The sequence below is a fragment of the Lepus europaeus genome, chromosome 9, assembly GCF_033115175.1.
Source record: "Lepus europaeus isolate LE1 chromosome 9, mLepTim1.pri, whole genome shotgun sequence".
Classification (NCBI taxonomy): domain Eukaryota; kingdom Metazoa; phylum Chordata; class Mammalia; order Lagomorpha; family Leporidae; genus Lepus; species Lepus europaeus.
This window is the reverse complement of record NC_084835.1, coordinates 37383906-37408289: the sequence shown is the minus strand read 5'-3', so window position 1 is coordinate 37408289 and position 24384 is coordinate 37383906. Positions and strand designations below refer to the sequence as shown.

The 24384-nt window shown below is 41.4% G+C and overlaps 1 protein-coding gene across 1 annotated transcript in view; it reads right to left on the bottom strand.

Annotated features, from left to right (window-relative positions):
• The window catches only part of SYNPR (synaptoporin), a 370735-nt gene that overhangs the window by 44631 nt on the left and 301720 nt on the right, over nt 1-24384 (bottom strand). Inside the window, exon 4 of the mRNA XM_062200193.1 lies at nt 8826-9024. Coding sequence (XP_062056177.1) covers nt 8826-9024 — 199 coding nt within the window. The remainder of the gene's footprint in view (nt 1-8825; nt 9025-24384) is intronic.

The window sequence follows — 24384 nt, the reverse complement described above, 5'->3', positions numbered from 1 at the left end:
TCTGACAACTTCATAATTTAGGAAACATTATCTCCAGTTCATAGGTAAAGAAACAGAAGCATGGGGAAGGCCTAGAAGGTACCCAAAGCCACACAGGCAGTAAATCGTACTATTGTCCTCTGGGCCCAGGGCCTGAGTTGTCGCCACCAGCCTCTACTAGCTCTCCATGACAGATTTTGCCTGGAAGGATAATAGGAAGAAAGCAGGTAGTTTGAGTCTGGGTTTTATCCAGCTCTGTGTCCTCAGTGTCAAGTGCAAGACCAGGGACCCAGGGTCACCTTAATTACTCTTTCCTGCATGTGTCTTATTATTACTCTTGATTCTGAGAGATGCGTCTTGTTATCAAAAAGAGAAAACCAATCTAAGACAAATTACAAAAAAAAAAAAAAAAATCTGTGGCTAGCTATGAATTGAATAGGAAAGTATTTTTTTTTCCCCTCTACATTCCTGACAGAATGCCTTTTTTGGAGCCTTGTCAAAACTCCTTGTGATAGATGTGAAGTTAAAGTGGTGCCCCATACTGCTTGGAAATACTCAGTGGGCTCCAATTCCATATTAGCAAGGGGGGCAGGAACAGAGTGAAAGCTCCTACAGTCTTCTTGGAGAACATTGTGTTTTCTGCTAATGGAAAAATAGGAAAAGTGGCCAAGGAACTGGGGCTGGCGCCACTCCTTTTCTAGGATGACAGCAATAGCAAATAGCAGAGGTTAGGAGAAAAAGCCTACAAAGGGGAGTTGTTCAGATTGGTGGGATGGTTGTGTGTGTGTGTGTGTATGTGTGAGAGACAGAGAGAGAGAGAGAGAGCGAGCGAGTGAGAGCCAGTCAACCCACTGAGTGGGGAGCCATGAGAAGGAACACATAGGACAGAGAGCACTGGGATGGCCAGAAGCCAGCAGTGAGGCCCATGGACAAGGGGAAATGAGAGCCGCGAGGGTAGAGTTCTCTGGAAGTGGAATCATTTAAAGACAAATGAAGCCACTTCTGAGCCCCAGTCCGCCAGGCCTGTGCTGCCTTTGGGGCAAGGCCCCTTCCTTCCTCAGGCTCAGTTTCCACCTCTGAACGAGACGGGAATTAAAATAGCATGTGTGGGGGCCAGTGCTGTGGTGCAGTAGGCATCCCATATGGATGCCGGTTCTAGTCCTGGCTGCTCCTCTTCCAATACAGCTTTCTGCTGTAGCCTGGGAAAGCAGTAGAAGATGGCCCAAGTGCTTGGGCCCCTGTACCCATGTGGGAGACCAGGAAGAAGCATCTGGCTCCTGGCTTCAGATCGCCATAGCTCCAGCCATTGTGGCAATCTGGGGAGTGAATCAATGGATGGAAGACCTTTCTCTCTGTCTCTCCCTCTCACTGTCTGTAACTCTACTTCTCAAATAAATAAAATATTTAAAAAAAATTTAAAAATAGCATGTGTGCTGTAACAACACCTAGGTGAGACTGGATAATGTATAAAGCACAGGCATGTATTTTCTCTCAGTGAGGGGAGCTGAGACACCCAAGATGAAGGCAGCAGCAGGTTCTATGGTGAGGGCTGCTGCTTTTGCAATGGCACCTGTTGCACCCTCTGGAGGAAGGAACACTGTGTCCTCATGGGGCAGAAGGCCAGGGATCTGATCTTTGCATGAAGCACCTTTTATAAAGGCTCCACTTCCACCCACAGAGGAGAAGCCCTCAGGGCCTACTCATGTCCTACAGGTACCACCCCTTAATACAATCACTTGGACAACACACAGATTGTGAAGAACACAGATTCAAACCATGGCGTTGCACTGCTGGCCTCCCAAAATCCAGGTATTGCCAGTGAGAGTATTAAGAAGAGGGTCTTCTGGGGGTAATTTGGTTGTGAGGGCCCCTCATGAGATTAAGGCCCCTACGAAAGAGATGTCAGCAGCATTGAACTCTCCTTGGGCTCTTCTGCCTTCGACCTTGGGAGGATACAACTGTTCTCTCTTCCAGAGGAGCCATCTTGGAAGTAGAGAGCAGGCCTCCCTAGACCACAGAACCAGCTACTGTTTTGATCTTGGATTTCCTAAGTCTCCAGACCTGTAAGAAAATAAATTGTTTTCTATAAGTGATCCTAACTCAGGTATATTACTGTAAAAGCACAAGTTGGCAAAGACAAGTGAGAGGGGAACCAGTGACAACCCCCTACCCAGGAATCAGAAACCACTTATCAGGGGGTGGGTAATAGGGGCAGCAGACTGCTTGGGAAACCCACATCCTACCTAGGAGTATCTAAGTTTGGGTTCCAGCTCCACTTCTGATTCTATCTTCCTGCCAACACCCTCTGGAACAGCAGCTGTTGATTCAAGTCATTTTTTAAAAATGTATTTATTTATTTGAGAGGTTGAATTACAGACAGAGGGAGAGACAGAAGTCTTCCATCCAGTGGTTCACTCCCCAAGTGGCTGAAATAGCCAGAGCTGGGCCAATCCAAAGCCAGCAGTGAGGAGCTTCTTCCCGGTCTTCCATGTGGGTGCAGGGGCCCAAGTACCTGCCGTTTTTTGCTCTCCCAGGTCATCAGCAGGTATCTGAATTAGAAGTGCAGAAGCTTGGAATTGAGTTGGCGCCCTTATGGGATGCCCATGTTGCCGTTGGAGGCTTAACTTACTGTGCCACAACACTGACCCCAGCTGAAGTATTTAGGTCTGTGCCACGCATACAGGAGAACCAGACTGAGTTCCTGGACCCTGGCTTCAGCCAGCCCCTGCTGTTGTGGGCCTCTGGGAAGTAAACCAGTAAAGACCAACTGGTTTAGTTGAGAAAGGGGGCACAGTTTTCTCTGCCATGCTTTGCCATGCTTCTGCTAGTTGAGACCTATTTTCAAACTGGAGGATGAGTTCCCCGGCACGAGAGGAAATCGAACCAGAATGCATGAGGCTAGGACACACATTTCCCACCAGCCTTGGGAAGGCACTGAGAGGCACACAGGACAGGAAGAGACGTGGGCCCTGCAAGACTGGCCCTCATTCTTTAAGCAGGTTGCTGCCTTTGTCACAGCTATTGGGCTCTTTGTGTTTAACCAGTTAATTGGAGAAATGTGGTACCAAATAGGGCAGGGATTAACCTCCATTTATACTGTAATTAAGAATTTGCTAATCACGAAGAAACTAAAAAAGAGCTGAGGATGTAAAATCCAATAAATCACATAGATGCTATCCTGGGAAAATGGGAAATGGATGAACTTACTTCATTTTTCTGGGATGTCAATTAGGGAAAATGTATTTGTTGATGCAAAGTTTCTAGGAGTATAGATGAGGAATTTCAGCTTAAGTCTACACCCTTTTGACTGTCCACACTTGTTGTTTCAAAGAATGAGGTAGAACACATACACAAACACAAGCCACAGCGTCAGGTGCTGACAGGTTAGCCTACCACCAGCAATGCACTTATTTTCAGGGTTGAAAACTGTGTGAATAGTTTTAGCATCAAAATTGTGTACCTGGGGCAGAACTTCCCAAGCAACACCCTTCATTCTTCTCCTGCAACAACTTCTTGCTGCCCTGTCATTGTATTTAAAATAAGTGCACACCATTAGAAATGTGGAGGAAGCAGAAGCTCTTGCTCCCAAGGGGAGTCAGGCTTCCTCCTGAAGGTTACCATGGCCATGTGCACCCCTCCAGGAGGCTCTCTGTAGGGAGGCTGTGATGATTCAATAATCTTCCTGCACAGACTGGATGCTTTTCATTCACCTGTGTTTTCCTGTTGCCTGGTCCAGTGAAGATACTTTTTGCCTATTAACCTGAGATACTGTCATCCGTAAAGTGGAACTGATAAGATAAAGCAGACAAAACAGAAGAAAGGAAGGGGGAGTTGTAGGGAGTGAAGGGGAGAGGAGAGAGGGAGATTTATCAGCAATTTCTGAGGAGTTCAGATTCTGCTACATCTTGTTTCCATCTCTGCTTACAGCCAAGCAGAGGGGCAGCTGGTAGTCAGGAAACAGCCTTCCATGCTCATTCCGTGGGCAGCCAGCCCTGTGCTTGTCTCCTGTGTCCTCCATGAGCGATAACCCCAGCCTGTACTGCAATATGGACAACCGTATTGGACAGCCAATATGGACAATGTACTGGGGTGGTTACCAGTCTCCCTGCCAGTCATTGAAGAGAGTGGAGTTCAAGGAACAGAAAGGTTGATCAGATACCTCCATCTAGCAACTGTGATTGTAGCCACAGTCTTGAGTCAAACTGTGTTCTTAGGGACTTGGGGAAGGAGAAGACACTTGGGGTAGACTCAAGAAACAGAGGCACGTAGAATTGTGTTGCCCCAGTCAATTAAAGGAAGGTACCTGCAATTTTCCTTTGCACGTCTGAGCCTCTACCCAAAAATGGGTAGAATAATTAAAAGTGATGGCAATTATCATATTAGAATTAGATGCTGTTAATTTGTCACTTACTATCTACATTTCCCTGTACAAAGTGCTTTACAGGCTTTAATTCTTCCTTTCTTGATAGTGCCGTGCATAACTACTCATTCTACAGATGAAGAATGACATGCAGGGGGTCAAAACCCAGAACTGTGCGGTTTAGCCACTACCCTTTAAGAGCACAGGCTTAAGCATCTTAGTGCTTGTTTTGCCATCAACTTCATCGCTGACAGCAGCAAGGGATTCATTTCCCACCATCTAGTGCTCAATAAAATGGAATTAAATTGAATCTGTAGAATGGGGCCTAATCTCATTGCTCTGCTCTTTGAGGATTTTTTGAGCCCAACTGGGGAAATATGAAAATACTTGGAATGCATTGGCCATAAAACAGATGTGAGTCCTGATACAATTGTGGGCCTGCAATGAGTTTGCACTCCTTGTCCCACAAACCACCTTTGGTCACCCTTGTCTCACAGAAACAGTGGAGTTTGAATAACACAGCTCCTTTCTCTTCCTCAAAATCTTTTTTTTTAAATAGTTAATTGAAAGGCAGAACAACACACAGGCACAGGCACACAGAGGGGAGAGAGAGAGGACGAACAAGAGACCAGAATGAGATCTTCTATTTGCTGCTTTACTCCCCAAATACCTACAATATCTAGAGCTGGGCCATGCTAAAGCCAGGAGCCAGGAACTCTATCCAGGTGTCTCACATGGGTGTTAGGAGCCCAAACACTTGGGCCTTCATCCACTGCTTCCCAGATGTATTAGCAGGAAGCTCTTTTGTAGACAGAGTAGCTGGGACTCAAAGCAGGCACTGTGATATGGGCTAGGGCAAGAGGGAGTACCATGGAGCAGCTTAACCTGCTGTGCTACAATGCCTGCCCCCAACACAAAATCTTACAGAGGATATTTGGTTTCTCTTTGATTCATAGAATAATTACTTTCAAATTCCTTATAATAAGGATTCACTGAAAGATGGAATGTGTTTACTACACACTCATTCTTCGTGCATTCTGTCTGCTTTGTAAGATGACTTACTCTGTTAAACCTGCCTTGCATAATATGAAGAAACCCTAAAGCCTGACTATTTGACATGGGATCTGAAAACAGCTCAGAACACCCTGTTGAATAAATCTAGGCAGGAGATTGGCTTTAAAACGATACTCTAAGGAACACGACAAAGTGATGTAACCAGATGTGACATTTCAATTCCACAACCACGCACTGTGCAGGTGGCCATTTCTGCTCTCTGGAAGCTGATGTTTATTCATCTGTACAGGCAGGCTGTATGGTGGAGTGGTGAGGGTCTGGCTGATTCCTTTGACCTGATTTTCTGCCTATTGTGTCATTCAGGGTCATTTACAGTTGTTACTTCTAAAGACATTCAGATTCTCATTTTCCCTTAGAGGTGGGTGATCTTGTCACATATGTTATGTAGGAAAATATTTGGAGAAATAGCCATTGGTAAGCGTGGCTCTATTCCATGCGAAACTGCTTGCAATGGCTTATAAATGTATACCAAGCAATCTTGCTAATTGCTGATGTGTGATACACTGTGGCCCTTGCTATCTTCAAAGTGCGTTCTCTCTCATTGGCATCTTTTTTGTGTAAGAACCATAAAGTGCCACACACAAAGAGCCTCCAGTTTTTGCAGCATCACACATTCATGTCAATCATTAACAGCTCCAGATTGTGAAGGCCAATAAAAAACACTTTTATGACAGTCTAATGAGCAGAAAAGCCAGGGGATTACAGGGTTTGGTATCTACTCCAAGATCAATCTAGAATTTACACAGGTGTATGAACTAAGTTACCTTATATGTCTCTACCCTCTCCTTCAGTAGCACATTCTCTATCAGGACCTTGGACCCTCTTGTGTTGGTGGTTTATAGGACCCCAAGTTTGGGTCCTAACTCTATGCCCTTTGCCTGTTACTAGTGATATGATGTAAGAGAGTTGGTAATGCCACCAAGCTTTCTTTTACTCATCTATAAATGTGAGTAGTAATAATATAAAGTAAGGACATTGTGAATATTAAATCAGTTCAGCATATGGTAGAGGCTAGTCAGTATTAGTTAAAACTATTATCATCACCTTTGTCAATATTAGTTGATATTATTATCATCACCATTATTAACCTGGCCACTTAGCTACACAGCGATTTTATTTGTGTATGATATATAATATTAAGTCCTTTAAGACCATAAATATAGATGGGAATGTGTTAGTTTTTAGATATGAACTAGCTTAGAAGGAAATCTGACTTAAAATTGCTTGAATTAGTTCATGGCAGCATACTACAGTAACTATGTTTTAGACTAAAGTTTGGCTCAGAGAATCAGGTAGAATAAAAAAATGTGATTTGTTCAACATGAAACAACAACAAAGAATAAGTGCCAACTAGAACAAAGTTGTCCAAGCAATGCTTAGGAGCCACCTTCCTGAATAAATAAGATTGGTTTGAAATGATTACAGTGATTGTTAACACCTGGACAGGTGATTTTCCAGTACTGGAAAGTTTTCTTTGGGATGAGCCATGCTCTAGAGATCTTGCCCACATGGTGAGTTCGCTCGATGGTGTAATAGCACACCTGCACCACTCAACTTGTGGCCTTGTCATGGTGGATCTTGGTGTTTGCATTCACAGTGGCATCCTACTGGTCTTCCACAGGCAATCTGCCTGTCTAGCTCCTAGGACTCAGGCTCATTTTAAAATTAACTTTTATCTGCTGAGCAATGAGCCTATCAGTTTTTTAATATCACAGAAGTTTCATCTCGGAACCTTTCCATTTTTATTACTGGAATATTCTCCCCTGCATTCCCCCATGATGTAATAAAACAAAATCTACCCAGTGTATTACACAACTCAGGATTTCATTATATCCTGCTTGATGAGAAAGACTATTTACACAGAGACAAAGTCGTAGGCTTTTACTAGATGATTTCTTATGAGTACAGTGTGGTTTTATATAACAACATAGATCTCTCCACTTTATCGGTGATCAAGCTATGCCAACTGCTTCTGTGAGGAAGGCAGGCTGTTGCCTCAGGCTTGAACATTCTGTGAGAACTCGGCCTGTCTCAAGGAATGGATAGATGCATGTTGGTTTGGTGGCACATGAGTAGCAGCCTCTCTTGTCTGCTCATCTGTGGTCCATATGCAGTTTCTTTTGTCTACCTACAGTACAAACGTGGCAATCTCTTTTGTCTACCTATCATCGTGGGAGGCATGAGGTCAAGTTAGGTGACTATTAAAGAAGTTTATTTTTATTAGACAAATGAGGTATTTTTCTTCATAAAATATATAGTTGTGACAAATATTACTGGAAGATCACATGACTCAGTATGAATTTTGTTTTTGTCGTTTTATAGACAAATGCTGAGAAACTTGCTCAAATGAATGAGTACACAGAAATGGATGTGGTTTTGCTGCAGCAATGTCATTGATTTCTTTGCTTCTGAGGTACAGGTCCAAGAGTGAATAGTAATCTATCATAAGAACCATTTTTTTAATAATCCATCAACTGAAAGGTAGATTAAGACTTTTAATTTTAGTGAAAGCAAAACAGTGGAACAATCCTTATATCCCCCAAAGTATGTTACCTAGACATAGAATCACTCATTCTTGTCAGCATTAACACCAGTATTTCAAAAGGTCTTTTTTGAGTGTGTAAGATGTTTTCTGTTCTATAAATACACTTTGTTGTAAGATTTGGGAAGGTGGAGAAGATTTGTCTTTTGTAAGATCAGAGTAGGCAATTAGGAAATAAGACAGTGAGATATTTTCAGATGCAACACCTTCTCAGGAAGATAAATTTTAGGCAAATGTACCAGTGAAAGTTGAGATATTTAAAATTCATGTACTTAAAATCAGCCATGCCTATGAGAATTATTGTGGCCCCCTAGATGTATGAGTGCCTGTGAGTAGAGATGCTGGACCACATTGATGTCACCCCTATGAGTCTTCGGAGCATTGTGTAAGGCAACAGAGAGTAGAGGCAGGGAGGGGTGATGGAGATGGCTGACAGTGAGCTGGGTGGGAAAGGAGAGACATCCAGAGATGAACTGCATCCTCAAACAGTTTTCTGCCCAGGGTATCATAAACTAAGGGGATAACACATTTCAGATGAGCACCAGTGAGAAAAATGGGTGACTTACTCCCTGGTGCTGGAAATGCACACAAACCAGCAGCAAGCCTCCCTACTCCTTCCTTTAGCCCTTAAGATTTCCAATCATTTATCTCTAGAGATTTTTGTCAAGTCTTGATAGTTTCCAAGTGCAGGGCATAAATGGTTGATAGACATCTAACCTCTTGTAGAGCCAAGAAACTCAGATAAAAAAAGAATATGATTTTCTGTCAAGTACCTGCCCCAAGTGCTCGGGTAACCATACATCTGTTCAAGCATTAGCAAAAGATGTTCAAAGAGATAGAAACAGTTATTTCCAAAAGAGAACCACTTACTATGAGTGGGCCCCGGTTGTTTTCTCGGTACTTGTTCTGGAAGAAAATGTAAACGACGGTGGCGGCCAGAGAGTAGAGGAAGGCGAAGACAGCCACGGTGACGAAGAATTCTGCTGAAGATGAGGAGTCGCCAATCAATGCCAGCTTCTGCCGTGTCTTTCCCTCACAAGTAGGCACCTCAAATGCCACCTGGTACAACCTAAAGGGGCAGATGTGAGAAGACACTCTTAGAACTGCCAGGCAGAGGCAAGAAGAGAGCACTAGTCTACATCTCCTAGCAGGAGTGAGGAATCTATGTTCCTGCCAAGGGCCACTTGGATATTTATGATATCATTCATGGGCTGTACAATATTATCCACTTAAAACTGAGCCTCGTGGGGACTTGCTGACTTTCGAGTTGCCTTGGCAGGAGCAGACCAGATGATTTTGCAGGCTTTATAAGGCACAGGGGATTGCATGTTCCCCACCCTTGCAGCAGAGTGAGGTGTGACTTGGGTATTTTACGGCATGCTAACATGGCATATTAGTTGAGGAATTTATGCATTATAGCTGGAAACATGGAAGCAAAAACTGCTGTGAACACCATTCAATTTGGGTTTCACAAGAGCTGGTCAGCCCAAGAACAGCAGCGAAGGGGAAAGGGAACCACAAACAGTGCTGGATTAGCCTTTGGCATCTCTTTCTGAAGTTCTCCATGCCCTTTCTCCATAGCATGGCCTGCCAGGGCTTTAATCCTGGGCGCCAAGTGATGTTCCCAACTTCTCCACCTGTTACTTTGGCTTTCATTAGCTTGCTCCCTTCATATGGGCCCTGCTTGCTGTTTCTCAGTTGTAGTCCTGAGGTCCTCCCATAGATGATTTCCTTCTCCTGAATCACTCTACCCCTTGGTAGGCTCCTTGCCCATGGCTGGCTCCTTGGCATTCAGGCATCAATGCAAATATCTTAGAGAAGATGTTTCCTGGCCTTTAATCTCAAGCTCTTTCCTTTGAACATTTTCTATCACACCATCCTATTGGATGTCATTCATACCACTCCTCTCCCAGTGAAGCTGTCTTGCTAATGTAGCTGATGATTTTTGTTTTGGCCTCTTCTGCCCTCTCCACAGTGGTTATGATATCTCCAAAATAGTGGGGATCTTGGTTTCCTTCTCTGTGTGTTCCCAAAGCCTGTCACTTGTCAGGCACTCAGTACTTGGTTAAGTGAATGGACATTCTGAATTCTGCAAGATGACTTATATATCTTAATATTTTTTTAAATAAATGCTTATTTGGTTTATTTGAAAGGTATGCACACAAAAAAACAAAAACAAAAAACAAAAACCCTTTTCCTCAACAGGCAAGATAAGGGCCACTGAAATCATTTCCTTCTCAAAGTGTCAATTTCACTTCTACTGATTGCATTTTAGGTGCTCTATTAGTTACCACAGATCAGGAAGAACATATGGTATTTGTCCCTTTGGGACTGGCTTATTTCACTAAGTACGATGTTTTCCAGATTCATCCATTTTATTGCAAATGACCAGATTTCTTTTCTTTTTTTTTTTTTCATACTGCTATGTAGCTAGTGATCCTGAACACTTTTTCATGTGTCCTTTGGCCATTGGATTTCCTTTTTTGAAAAAATGTCTGTTTAAGTCCTTGGGCAGTACTTTCTGCTCAGCAAATGACGTCTAAGAAAGATGTGTTATAGCCCACATAGTAGCTCAATGGCCCAGAACTAGGTGGTAAACTGTAATTTAATAGTCAGAATTCAGAAACTATTCTTAGGGAGGCACTTGAAAACAGACATGAATGAGGCTTTTTTTCTTTTTTATCAATACAGTACCACCTGGAAATTATCTGTGGAACTAACAGTGATGGTAAAGATATTATCAACCTGGTAAATTCCTAGCTCATGGTTAGAAAGTATTTTTCTAAGAAAAATCTCATCTCTTTAAAACAGGTTTGTTATGCACAAATAATAATTGCAACTAACATACTGAAGCATTAGGCCAATTGTGGCATAGACAGACTCTTTGTAACGTCACCTAGGAATAATTTGTCTTAAGCCACATGGTGAATAAATATTGGGCCAAGGATTTACACTTGAATCTGATTCCAGAGCCTGATCTTTTAACTTATACATTAACACTGACAAAAAAATGAGGACATTAGTTAGAATAAATATTTTTCAAAGTGAAGGTCAGGGGCCACTGGCACTGGAGTTACTAGAGGCCTTGTTAAAAATGTCTATTCCAGGGCTCCATCCCCAAACTAGGAGATTGGCCTAGTTGACAGATAAAGCAGGAAATTTTCCTTCCCCTGAGTTCCTTATTTTTCAAAAACATGTTCTTTTTTATTTACTATTTGATTAAAAAAAGAACTATTTATGTAGTTAATTTGATTTTGCTTGTGGTTATTGACTTTCCTTACAAAGGATGTAAAAAAAAAAAAACAGACATACAGGTGCACAACGCCAATAAAACTCAGGAAAATAGAAACATTCATTACAGGTATATTATAGCACCCGTTTCCTGCCCTTGCCAGAAATACTAAAACACTTCTTGACAGTTCCATTTGTAGGTACTCTGAAAAACGAAAGGTTTAATGTGTAATCATCTCCACTTTTCTTCTATGGATTATTTTCAGAGAATATACACTTTTCTTATTATATTTTAATATATTATACATTTAACACGGTTTAAAATATCAGATTTCTCTTTATTTTGATAGAGGATTTATTCAACAAGTTTGATATTCTTTGCAACCAAATATTCATGAGTATCTACATTATGGAAGTTCATGTTTCATGCCTACTACACATTTTCAGCACACAGACAGCCTTCTTCATGAATCAATTAGAACAAAATGAGGAAATAGCAACCAACCTCAAGATAGGTTCCTGTAGTGTAAATCCTGATGTACACTGCACAAGGTCACATTTAACTTTGAAATGGATTACAGATACATGCAAATCAGCAACTTCAGAGTGCTGGAAATTTTTTTTTTTAAAGGTTTAAGGTAGCTTTATTTACAGTATCAAAAAACTAGAAATAACTCGTACTTATCAACAGATAAATAAAATACATTAAGTCCATCTGATGCATAGTTTCCTCATAATATACATTTTCCTTCAACTTTTTGAAGCTCTCATCATGTGCGGGTCTGAAATTTTTTTACAACAAAATCTTTTTTTTTCCCCAAAAAACTTTTTGTTTAAGGAATACAAATTTTTTAAGTACAACTTTAGGAATATAAATATTCTTCCCACCATACCTGCCCTCCAACCCCCCTCACACTCCCAACCCCCCCCCCCCCCATTCTCTATTAAGATTCATTTTCAATTAACTTTATACAGAGAAGACCAACTCTATACTAAGTAAAGATTTCAACTATTTGCACACACACACTTGCAAACACACACACACAAACTGAGAACAAGTTTTTTTTTTTTTAACTTTTATTTAATGAATATAAATTTCCAGTGTACAGCTTATGGATTACAATGGCTTCCCCCTCCCATAACTTCCATCCCACCCGCAACCCTCCCCTCTCCCGCTCCCTCTCCCCTTCCATTTGCATCAAGATTCATTTTCAATTCTCTTTATATACAGAAGATCAATTTAGCATAAAGATTTCAACAGTTTGCACCCACATAGACACACAAAGTGAAACATACTGTTTGAGTACTACTTATAGCATTAAATCAAAATGTACAGCACATTAAGGACAGAGATCCTACATGAGGAGCAAGTGCACAGTGGCTCCTGTTGTTGACCCAACAAATTGACACTCTAGTTTATGGCGCCAGTAACTACCCTAGGCTGTCGTCATGAGTTGCCAAGGCTATGGAAGCCTTCCAAGTTTGCCGACTCTGATCACATTTAGACAAGGTCATAAAAGACAGGGTGAGGATAGTAACCAATGATCCTAAGAGTGGCATTTACCAGGTTTGAACAATTATACAGCATTAAGTGGGGAAGAGGACCATCAGTACACACAGGTTGGGAGAGAGCCATTGGTGGTAGAGTAGAGGTTATGATTACAAAGGAATGAGGCCCAAGTGCACTAGACAGGGTCTAGAACAAAGGACAGAGTCATTATTAGAGGAGCTAAGAAAGGTGCTGTCTAAGCTACAAGTAATTTTTCTGATTGAGAGGCAAATAGAACCTGATAGAAGGGGCTTGATAATAATCTGGTGGGCTTTAGGCCTTGTAAGTTAAGAGGCCCAGACCTATCTATCTCTTCACATGGGGTATATCCTAAGGGAGGTGTGAACCTCCTAGGGGAAGGCACTCTGTTGACTTTCATTACTTGGCTGGCCTGGGAGGAGAGCTGGCCAGGTAAAGGCAGGTGGCATCTCTAACAAGAAATTTACAGTTCTGCCTGCAATGTTGCTGACCCTACTTGACCATCCCCTCAGCTGCAGTGGTCACTTTGGAAGTTGGGCTGAGTGAAGGGCTTTTCAGCTTAGAGCCAATAAGATCTGTGGCTCTGACCTGGGCATCCTTCGACTCCAGGGCAGGTCCATTTCCAGTGATCCAACTCTTGGCAGAGCTGCCAGGGCTCTTCACAAGCTGACTTCTGCTGAAGCCCAGGCTTACCACATTGAAAGCCACTGCAGTGGACTGGCCTGTTGGGTCTCCTTGAGGGCAGATCACTGTACAGATCAGCCATGAATAGGCCTGCCACCCATTGCTTCTGATGCCTAGCTTTCTTTTCCTCCTGGTTTGTGTTCAAGCAGACCAGAGGATGCAAGTCAAGGGAGTGCCCATGTCCCATCTCTAATCTTCGGTGGCCTGAACTACAAGTCTATAGTCACAGGCATGTTCTGTAGTAGTTTTTCTAAGGTAGACAATGCCCATGAGGAAAATTATATTCTCACTTTAAAACTTTCTTTCCCTTTGGTCTGAAAGGGAGGTTTTTTCTACTTACTGTATACTTGGCTGATGGCGAAGTGAATCTAGCTATGAGATTATTATTTAAGTTCTTATTTTGGCTATGCTATTACAGAAAAATGTTAGCCATCTCTTTTATAAGGTCTAAAGATTAAATTGTGTGTCCTACAGATTCCTTCATAAGAGAATTAGTTTCCTACCTTGAAGAGAATAGAGAAATGAAAGAACAAGTTGGGCTTAGAATAGAGAAATGAGGGAGCAAGTCCTAGATCGCTTGCTGACAATAGCAATATTACATGAATACTTAGCAAACCGTTTCAACCATTAGATAACAACTTAAGAAAACATTTACCAGAAGGTCCACTGCCTTCTATAAATTTTAAGAATCACGTATTTGAAAACACCTCTTAAATATCTAACATGGTGTAGTTTGTTTAGCCAGTAAACTTAAGCACAACCATCTAAAATGTTTTTAGTTTCTTTCTACCAACACGTTTAAAACATATGATACACAGATTCAGGTCCCACAAATTAAAATGTATCTTTGATTAATTTTAGCAGCTTAAATTTATGGACAATCTTATCTATAAGCCATTTAAAATAAAACTCTTAATAAAATTTCCCCATGTGGACATACAATATGTACACACATATAACATAGCATAGTAGACCAATATAGCAATTTTAATAATAGCTTTTAAAATCTTTAACTCTTTTTGTAGATTGCCAATTGATTTGAATTGCTTTTTGTTTTTAGTAACCTCAGTTAACCATACTTTCTCTCAGTTGGTACTGTTAATACATTATTGGCTTCATCTGTTTACAGAGCCATCCCGAAGTACTGAATACAATAGAAGTGGCTGGTAAAAGTCCATAGGAACCTATAGGAGGACAGCTAAACAGAGAACCAACAACGCTTTAGTTTTATGAGCAGCACATCATATATAACTATGGATGACAAAAGACTTTAAGTCTCCATGTTTAAAATTATAAACTCATCAACCAACAAGAGGCACTTGCTTACTTCACAGTATTTTTGAAAGCACCTGTAGGATTTTACAAGTATTTAACCCTTTAGGCCTCTAGGGCTTTCTCATTAAGATAACTATCATGTCTAGTAACACAAGATCATTAGACTTTTTAATTCTCAAACATTTGTATTAATAGCATTTTCCATTACAGAAACTTAAAGTCTGGTACCACATCACATCTTGACAGTCCTTCTAATATAATCCAAATAGCCTGATTAGTTGGTGTCTCTATAAGATGAGAGACATAGGTCCTTCGATTTTTTCAGTTGGGCCCAAACTGGAAAAACCAAAGTGCAGGATTTACTGGAAATTTTAGAGACCAGATTGTTTGAAACTTTGATTTTTTGAATGCCTGTCAAGAATGCCAAGAAGGCTCAAAATCCAAAATATCTGGTTGAAATAAGATTCCTTAAAATCATGACATAACATAGACCAAATTTGATCATTGTTACAAGGTGATTATTCAAATCTTTGAAAATAAGCACATATTTAAATAACCCATAGCTCTTAATAAAAATTCAGCTGTTTTTGAACAATTAGAATTTAACAGACATCAAGAGAACATAATAGATTACTTTAACACATTGCTTTAACGGAGCATCAGAGTTTAATTCTATGTCAAAGAGAAATTGAGCTTCCTGTGATCTTTTGCTGTGAGGTTTCCTTCCTTTACCTTCTTTCATATTGGTGACCATGTTTCTGTGTTTCTGTGTGTAACACATCTTTAAGCATCTTTTGAGGGCAGGATGAGTGGCAACAAATTCTTTCAGTTTCTGTTTGCTATGTAAAGTCTTAATTTCACCTTCATTCACAAATGAGAGCTTTGCAGGATATAGTATTCTGGGCTGGCAGTTTTTCTCTCTTAGTACCTGGGCTATGTCTCGCCATTCCCTTCTAGCTTGTAGGGTTTCTGATGAGAAGTCTGCTGTGAGTCTAAGTGGAGATCCTCTAAGAGTGATCTGACGTTTCTCTCTTGCACCTTTTAGGATCTTTTCTTTATGTTTCACTGTGGTGAGTTTGATTACAACATGTCGTGGTGAGGATCTCTTTTGGTCATGTTTATTAGGGGTTCTATAAGCTTCCTGTACAAAGATGCCTCTGTTCTTCTCCAAACCTGGGAAATTTTCTGCTAGTATGTCACTGAAAATGCCTTCTAATCCTTTCTCCCTCTCCATGCCTTCAGGAACTCCTAGAACCTGAATGTTGGGTTTTTAAATACTATCCTGTAGATTCCCGACAATATTTTTTAGATTTCTAATTTCTTCTTCTTTTCTTAGGTTTGCCTGTTTCCTTTCTTGTTCTCTGTCTTCTAAGTCTGATATTCTCTCTTCTGCTTCACCCATTCTGTTTTTAAGGCTCTCTAATGTGTTTGTCATTTGATCTATTGAATTCTTCATTTCATTATGATTTCTCGTCACTATCACAGTTTCATGTTCCACTAGTTGTTTCATTTCATTTTGATTCCTCCTTAATATTTCATTTTCACAAGAGAGATGTTCTATCTTGTCCATTAAGGATTTCTGTAGTTCAAGCATTTGTTTTTGAGAACTTCTTAATGTTCTTATCAATGTTTTGAGATCCGCTTCTTGCATTTCTTCAATCTCATCATCTTCATAATCTTCAATTGGGGTGTCTTTTTCATTTGGGGGCATCATAGTGTCTTCCTTGTTCTTATTAGCTTGGTTTTTGCGTTTGTTGTTTGGCATGTTGGAGATATTTGGTTTCTTCACTGTGGTGTTTTTTCTTGTTACACTATGGCTCTATATTAAGTGGACTGTCTGCTTTCAGTGGAGCCTTAGAGGCTTGAGATGAGTGTGGACTGAGAGCTGTGTTTGGTTCCTCAGGGTTGAGGGTGTGTCAAAGATGACACTCCCAGGTTAGGTGTGGTAAATCTCTCTTTTTTTGATTCAAAAGGGAAGTAATTCTGCACAGCTGAACGTAATTGGAGGTAGTTAGCAGGCAAATGATATACCCACAGGAGCCAGAGATCAGAAGCTCTTTCCCAAGGACCTCACAGGGAATCTCTGCTGCCCTCAGTGTGGGCTCCAATTCTCCTGCAGTCTCCCACTGGGTTGCCAAGTTAGATGCTAATCTCCTGTTATTTCACCCCTCCCCCCAGAGTCAGGTTTTTCTGCTAGGCTCAGGGCCGGTGCAGACCTGAGGTTGCCCTGCTTATGACGTATGTCCAAAATGGCGCCTGCTCTGTCTTGCTCGCCTTTGAGAGGTGAGCGGAGAGAGAGAAACTTGTGTTCGTATCGGTCACTTTTTTAATTTTTTTCCTCTCTCTTCTAGTTAGCCTGGTGAATGTTTCCCCATGGAGTTTCAAGCCTTGTTCCCTCTAGCCTCCTCTTTCCGCTTGCCCGCTGGTGTCTCGGGCTATTGAGGTTCGGCTCACCTCGCGTTCCAGCGCTGGTGTGTTGAGTCTGCCGCTGGTGTCCCGAACTTGGGCTCCCACGCTCTCCACGCAGGTCCACTGTGAATCACTAGTTCCGGAAGAGTTTCCTCTGCTGTTTCATCCCTTGACCCTGCAGTATCTCCACTTATATTAAACTGTCTCTCCCCCGGACTAATAGTGTGCTCCCTTCCTATTCCGCCATCTTGCCACTCTGAGAACAAGTTTTAAAATTAACTCTCATAATACAACTCATTGAGGACAGAGGTCCTGCATGGGGAATTAGTGCACAGTGACTCCTGTTGTTAATTTATCAATTAACACTCTTAGTTATGATGTCAGTGACCACCCGAGGTTCTTGATATGCGCTGCCTAGGCTGTAGAAGCCTTTTGAATCCACAGTCTCCATCAGTATTTAGACAAGGCCATAAGCAAAGTGGAAATTCTCTACTCCCTTTAGAGAAAATTACATCCTTATATCTTTCTTTGATGGCTGCTTCTTTCCAATGGGGTTTCATTCACAGAGATACTTCATGTAGGACATTTTTTTTTTTTTTTTGCCACAGTGTCTTGGCTTTCCATGGCTGAAATGCTCTTACAGGTGTTTCAGCCAGACCAGATGCCTTAAGGGCTGATTCTAAGGTCAGAGTGCTTTGTAAAGTGACTGTCATTCTATGAGTCCACTATGTGCACTATTTCCCATGTTGGAACATTCTTTCCTCTACAATTCTATTATTATAACCAGACACTTGATTCTATTTATATAATAACTTTAACACTTAAGATGACTTTTTTTACCACCTTGCTTAATGGGATTTGGGGTCACATGACAAGTTTTTAAACTGCACATTTAGAAGTAAGTCTGTAGGAATGTATACAGAACTATACAGCTTTAAAGTTATAAACTTTTTCCTCCTTCTCTTATTCCCACTCTTATTTTGTACTGAGATCTATTTTCAACTGACTTTATGAACATATGATTAACTCTATGTTAAGTAAAGAGTTCAACAAATTGTAGGAAGAAAAAAAAAAACCTGTTCCTTGACAGGCAAGACAAGGACTATTCAAGTCATTGCTTCTCAAAGTGTCAAAATCACTTCTATAGATTTCATTTTTGGTGTTCTATTAGTTCTCACAGATCAGGGAGAACATGGTATTTGTCCCTTTGGGACCAGCTTATTTCACTAAGTATAATGTTTTCCAGATTCATCCATTTTGGTGCAAATGACCGGATTTCAGTTTTTTAATGCATTTTTAGTATTTCATATTGTACATATCCTATAATTTCTTTATCCAGTCTTCAGTTGATGCGCATTTAGGTTAATTGCATGTGTTAGCTATTGTTAACTGAGTTACAATAAACATGGAGGTGCAGATAACTCTTTTATTTGCTGATTTCATTTCCTTAGGGTAAATTCCCAGGAGTAGGATGGCAGGGTCATATGGTAGGTCTATGTTGAGACTTCTGAGGTATCTCCATACTGTCTTCCATAGTGGCTTTCCAGTTTACATTCCCACCAGCAGTGGATTAGGGTACATTTTCCCCTAAATCCAACCAGCATTTGTTGTTTGTTGATTTCTGTTTGAAAACCATCCTGATGGGGATGAAGTGAAACTTCATTGTGCTTTTGATCTGTATTTCCCTGATGACTAGTGATCCTGAATATTTTTTCATATGTCTGTTGGCCATTTATATTTACTCTTTTGAAAAATGTCTGTTTAAGTCCTTGGCCCATTTCTTAACTGGGTTGCTTGTTTTGTTGTTGTGGAGTTTATTTTTTTAGACATATTTTATTTGAAAGTCAGAGTTGCACAGAGAAAGAATGAGAGGCAGAGGGGGGGGGAGGTCTTCCATCTTCTGGTTTACTCCCAAATCGTCCACAACACCTAGAGCTATGCCGATCAGAAGCCAGGAGCCAGGAGCTTCCTCCAGGTCTCCCATGTGGGTGAAAGGGGCCCAAGGACTTGGGCCATCTTCTGCTGCTTTCCCAGGCAATAGCTGAGAGATGGATATGAAGTGGAGCTGCTGGGACTTGAACTGGCATGCATATGGGATGCTGGCACTATGGGAAGTGGCTTTACCTGCTAGGCCACAGCACCAGCCCCAGTGTGGAGTTTCTTGATCTTTTTGTAGATTCTGGCTATTAATATATTATCAGTTGCTTAGTTTGCAAATAATTTCTCCCATTCTATTGGTTGCCTCTTTACTGTTTGTTTTACAGTATAGAAGCTTCTCAATTTGATGTAATCCCATTTGTTACTCTGGGCTTTGATTGCCTGTGCCTCTGGAATCTTTTCTAAGAACTCTTTTCCTGTGCCAATGTCTTGCAGGGTTTCCCCAATGTTCTCTAATAATTTGATGGTGTCAGGTCATAGATTTATGTCTTTAACCCATTTTGAGTGGATTTTTGTATAAGGTGTAAGGTAGGGGTCTTGCTTCACAATTATGCATGTCAAAATCCAGTTTTCCCAGCACCATTTGTTTAAGAAACTGTCCTTACTCCAGGAATTGGTTTTAGCTCCTTGGTCAAAAGTAAGTTGGTTGCAGATGATTGGATTGAGTTCTGGCATTTCTATTGTGTTCCATTGGTCTGTCCATCTGTTCTTGTACCAGTACCAGGCTGTTTTGATTATAACTGCCTTGTAGTATGTTTTGAAATCTGATATTGTAATGCCTTTGTTTTTGTAGTATAAGATTGCTTTAGGTATTGGAGGTATCCTGTTCATCTGTATGAATTTCAGCATCATTTTTTCTAGATCTGAGAAGAGTGTCTTTGGTATTTTGAATGGTATAGCATTGAATCTGTAAATTGCTTTTGGGAGAATGGACATTTTGATGATATTAATTCTTCCAATCCATGAATGTGGACGATTTTTCCATTTTTTTATGTTCTTCTATTTCTTTCTTTAATGTTTTATAATTTTCATAGTAGAGATATTTGACATTCTTGGTTAAATTTATTCCAAGCTATTTGATTGTTTTTGTAGCTATTGTGAATGTTCTGTAATTCTCTTTCTCTGTTACATGTTTTTCAGGTTTAGGAATTAAGGTGATGCTGGCTTCATAGAAAGAATTTGGGAGGACTCCCTCTCTTTCAATTATTTTGAATAACTTGAGAAGAATTGGAGGTAGTTTTTATTTAAATATCTGGTAGAATGCAGGAGTGAATTCATCTGGTCCTGGGCTTTTCTTTGTTGGGAGGGTCTTTTTTTAAAATTTTATTTAATGAACATAAATTTCCAAAGTACAGCTTATGGATTACAATAGCTTCCCCCCCCCCTTAACTTCCCTCCCACCCACAACACTCCCCTCTCCCACCCCCTCTCCTCTTCCATTCACATCAAGATCAATTTTCAATTATCTTTATATACAGATCAATTTAGCATATATTAAGTAAAGATTTCAACAGTTTGCACCCACATAGAAACACAAAGTGTAAAATACTATTTGAGTACTAGTTATAGCATTAATTAAACACCTAAGAATAATTGTGTATTAATTACAGAGTTCAACCAATAGTTTTAAGTAGAACATAAAAAATACTAAAAGGGTAAAGTATTAAGTTCTTTTTTTTGTTTGTTATATAGTTATTTTTTTTTATTTCATAAATGTGAATTTACAAAGCGCAACTTTTGTATTGTTGTGGCTCCCCGCCCCCCCCCCCCCCAACCTCCCTCCTTCCCGTGGCCCTCCCCTCTCCTACTCAGGAGGGTCTTTATTACTGATTCAATTTCTGTCTTGCTTATGGGCCTGTTTTTAGTTTTTTTTTTTTTTTTTTTTCTGACAGGCAGAGTGGACAGAGAGAGAGAGAGACAGAGTGAAAGGTCTTCCTTTGCTGTTGGTTCACCCTCCAATGGCTGCCGCGGCTCACACACTGCGGCCGGCACACCGTGCTGATCTGATGGCAAGAGCCAGGTGCTTCTCCTGGTCTCCCATGCAGGTGCAGGGCCCAAGCACTTGGGCCATCCTCCACTGCACTCTTGGGCCATAGCAGAGAGCTGGCCTGGAAGAGGGGCAACCAGGACAGAATCCAGTGCCCCAACTGGGACTAGAATCCAGTGTGCCTGTGCCGCTAGGCAGAGGATTAGCCTATTGAGCCACGGCGCCGGCCCCTGTTTTTAGTTTTCTATGTCTACATGGATCAATTTAGGCAGGCTGTATGTGTCCAGGAATCTATCCATTTATTCTAGGTTTTCCAGTTTGTTGGCATTCAACTCTTTGAACTATGCCTCTTTACATTTGTGGAGGTCTGCTTTTAGGGACTACCTAGAGGCATGCGGTGGGTGTGGCCAGGGAGCTCTGTTCAGTGATAGAGGGTGAAGGGCATGTCTGAGGTGACACACCAAGATTTGGCATGGTAAATCTCTATCTTTTTTAATCAGATGGGAGGTTTATTCTGCTTAGCTGAGCTCCTCACCTCAAAGGAGAGTGACTGAGAGCTATCTGCAATGGGTATAATATTCATCCGCTCTGCCCCAAGGACCACACAAAGGATCCACACAGTCCTCAATGTAAGCTTAGATTCTCCAGCAATATCCATCATCAGGTAACCAGAGAGCCTTGAGCATGTGTAGCCTTCAACAGTGACTGCCCAACGTCCCAGCCAAACCATGAGCCCTCCTACACAGCCTCAGTTTTTTTTTTCCATAATCCTGGCACACAAGCCTCCCACAGTCATTAGTACCCAGCCCCCTGTCAGTTCTCCCCACCAGGTTCAGGAGTCTGCACTCTGCTGGTTGCTGAGCATGGACTCAAGCTGGCACAGCTGTTATGGATGTTCAAAATGGCATCTGCTCTCTATTGGCTTGTTACAGGACACTGTTGCAGGGTGATTGGGGTAAAAGAAAGGTGCCCATCCTTTTTTTTTCCTCTTTCTCTTCTAGTTTGGAAGGTATGCTGTCCCCCATGGGGCTCCAAGCCAGATTTCCTGTAGGCTCTTCCTGCTCTTTTATCGGCAGTGGCTTGGGCTTCTGAGGTTTGGTCTCACCTTACTCCCCAGTGGTGGTGCAGAGGCTCTCAGCTGCTGGGGTCCTGAGTTGTGGGCATCCACACCCTCCATTTAGGTCCACTGTGTCCCTCCAATTTGTGTAGAGTTTCCTTTGCTGTTTTCTCCTTAACTCTTCCCTGGGACTGCACTCTCTCCACTTTTTTTTTTTTAAACTAAACTCCATTTAACAAATTTTAAAGAATGATCATTTTCATATATGTGAAACCAGAGTGTCAGAGTGAACCTTTCCATCCACTGGTTCTTTCCCCAAATGCCAGAGCTGTGCTAGGCTGAAGCCAGAAATTCAGAACTCCACCTGGATCCTCCAGTTTGGTGGCAAAGCCCCAAGCATTTAAGCCATCACCTTCTGCTTCCCAAGATACAAGAGCAGGACTCTGGATCAGAAGCAGAGAAGCTGGGACACGAACTGGCACTTCTGTAGTGTGTGTAGATGGCCCAAGTGGTGACTTATTCCACAGTGCCACAACACCCTCTTTCATTTGACCCATTTTAAATGTAGTTCACACAGTGGTCAGAATAGGTTTTCTGAGAGGAGCCGTAGCTAGTGTACGATGGATCAGTCACTTATGGAAGTGACTGTTAAGCTGCAGCTTTAAAAATCAGTCAGTATTACCCAAATAAAGTTAAGAAAATTTGCAGAATGAGGTACCAGCTAGGATATTCTGATAAAATACATTACATAATTGGAATAAGTTCATGATAAGGACAGAGAAGTTGAAACTTTTCAAAGAGTGCTGATGGGAATGTAAAATGGTGCGGACACTTTGGAAACCAGTCTGCAAACTCTTCAAATAGTTAACGGTTCACATATGGTCCATCAGTTTTACTGCTATATACACATATGGGAGAAATGATAATTATTTGACTACAGAAAGATTAGTAGAAGGGGCAGGTATTTGACCTCATGTTTAAATACTGGTTGAGACATCCTCTACCAGTGTCAGAGTCAATGGCTGGCTCTGGCTCCTGACTCCAGCTTCCTGCTAAGACAGATGCTGGGAAACAGTGATGATGGCTTGAGTAATTGGCTTACTGATAGCCATGTATGAGGCTTGCACTGAGTTTCTGGCTCCAGCGTGGTTCCCCACTGGGTCCAATTCTGGCTGCTGAAGGCATTTGGGTAGTGAACCACCAGTGCCTCAGAGAGCAGCACTCTATCTGCCTCTCAAATACATACACAAATAAATAAAAAATAAAAATACAACTTGTACAAGAATATTCATAATATCCCAAAAGTAGGAGCATCCATAGTCTGTCAACTTAAGAATAAATGAAATATGATGTATTCATATGGCAGAATTTTAACTGACAATAAAAAGAAATGAAGTACTAAAATATACTACAACTTGGACAATCGTGGATATGTTCTAAGTGAATGAAGGCAGTCACAAAAGACCACACATTTTATGATTCTGTTTGTATGAAATGTCTGGAATAGGCAAATCTATTTAAATTTATGTAAAGCAGATTTGTGTATGTCTTGGATAGGGCAGGGGGCAGGGCATGGGAGAAGTGGGGATGATAACTAAGGGGTATACAATTTCTTTTTTTAAAAAAAATTTGTTTCAAAGTCAGAGAGAGAGGAAGAGACAGAGCGAGTGAGTGAGCAAGAGCACTTCCATCTGCTGGTTTCTTCCCCAGATAGCTGTGTCTGAGACTCTGGCTGAGACTGAGTCTTTCCAATGCCTGAAGCATCACTGAATTCTTCCACATGGGTAGCAGGAGTCCCAACAGTTTGGTCATCAACAGGGGGCTGGAGTGGAAGTGGAGCAGCCAGGACACAATCCAACACCCATATGGGATGCAGGCACTTCTTAACCTACTATGCCACAATGCTGGCCCCAGAGGTTAGGCAATATTGAGAATCTTCTGTAATTGACTGTGGTTACTGATGTTCTGTGAATATAATGCAAGCCCCTGGCTTGTCCATGTTAGAAGGGTGAGTTGGTGAGATGTATGGTGTGAGAAATTTTTCCTTGGGAAAACTGTCAGACAATAGGTAGGAAAGAACATGCACTAACCCTCTGCATAAGGTGAGGAGTGGAGCACATGGAGAAAGGCACTGTGGTTTGGGAGGCTGGGAGATGGTGGGAAAGGGGGTGGATGGCATAGGGTGAGATGCAGAATTACCTCAGGGGCCTGTTGGGAGGCCTTGGGAGCCAGGTTATAGATTCTGTTCCTTTTCAGGAGACAAAGACTGGAAAGATTTTCAGAGTATCAACATGTGCAAAACCAGAACCATTTTGCCTCC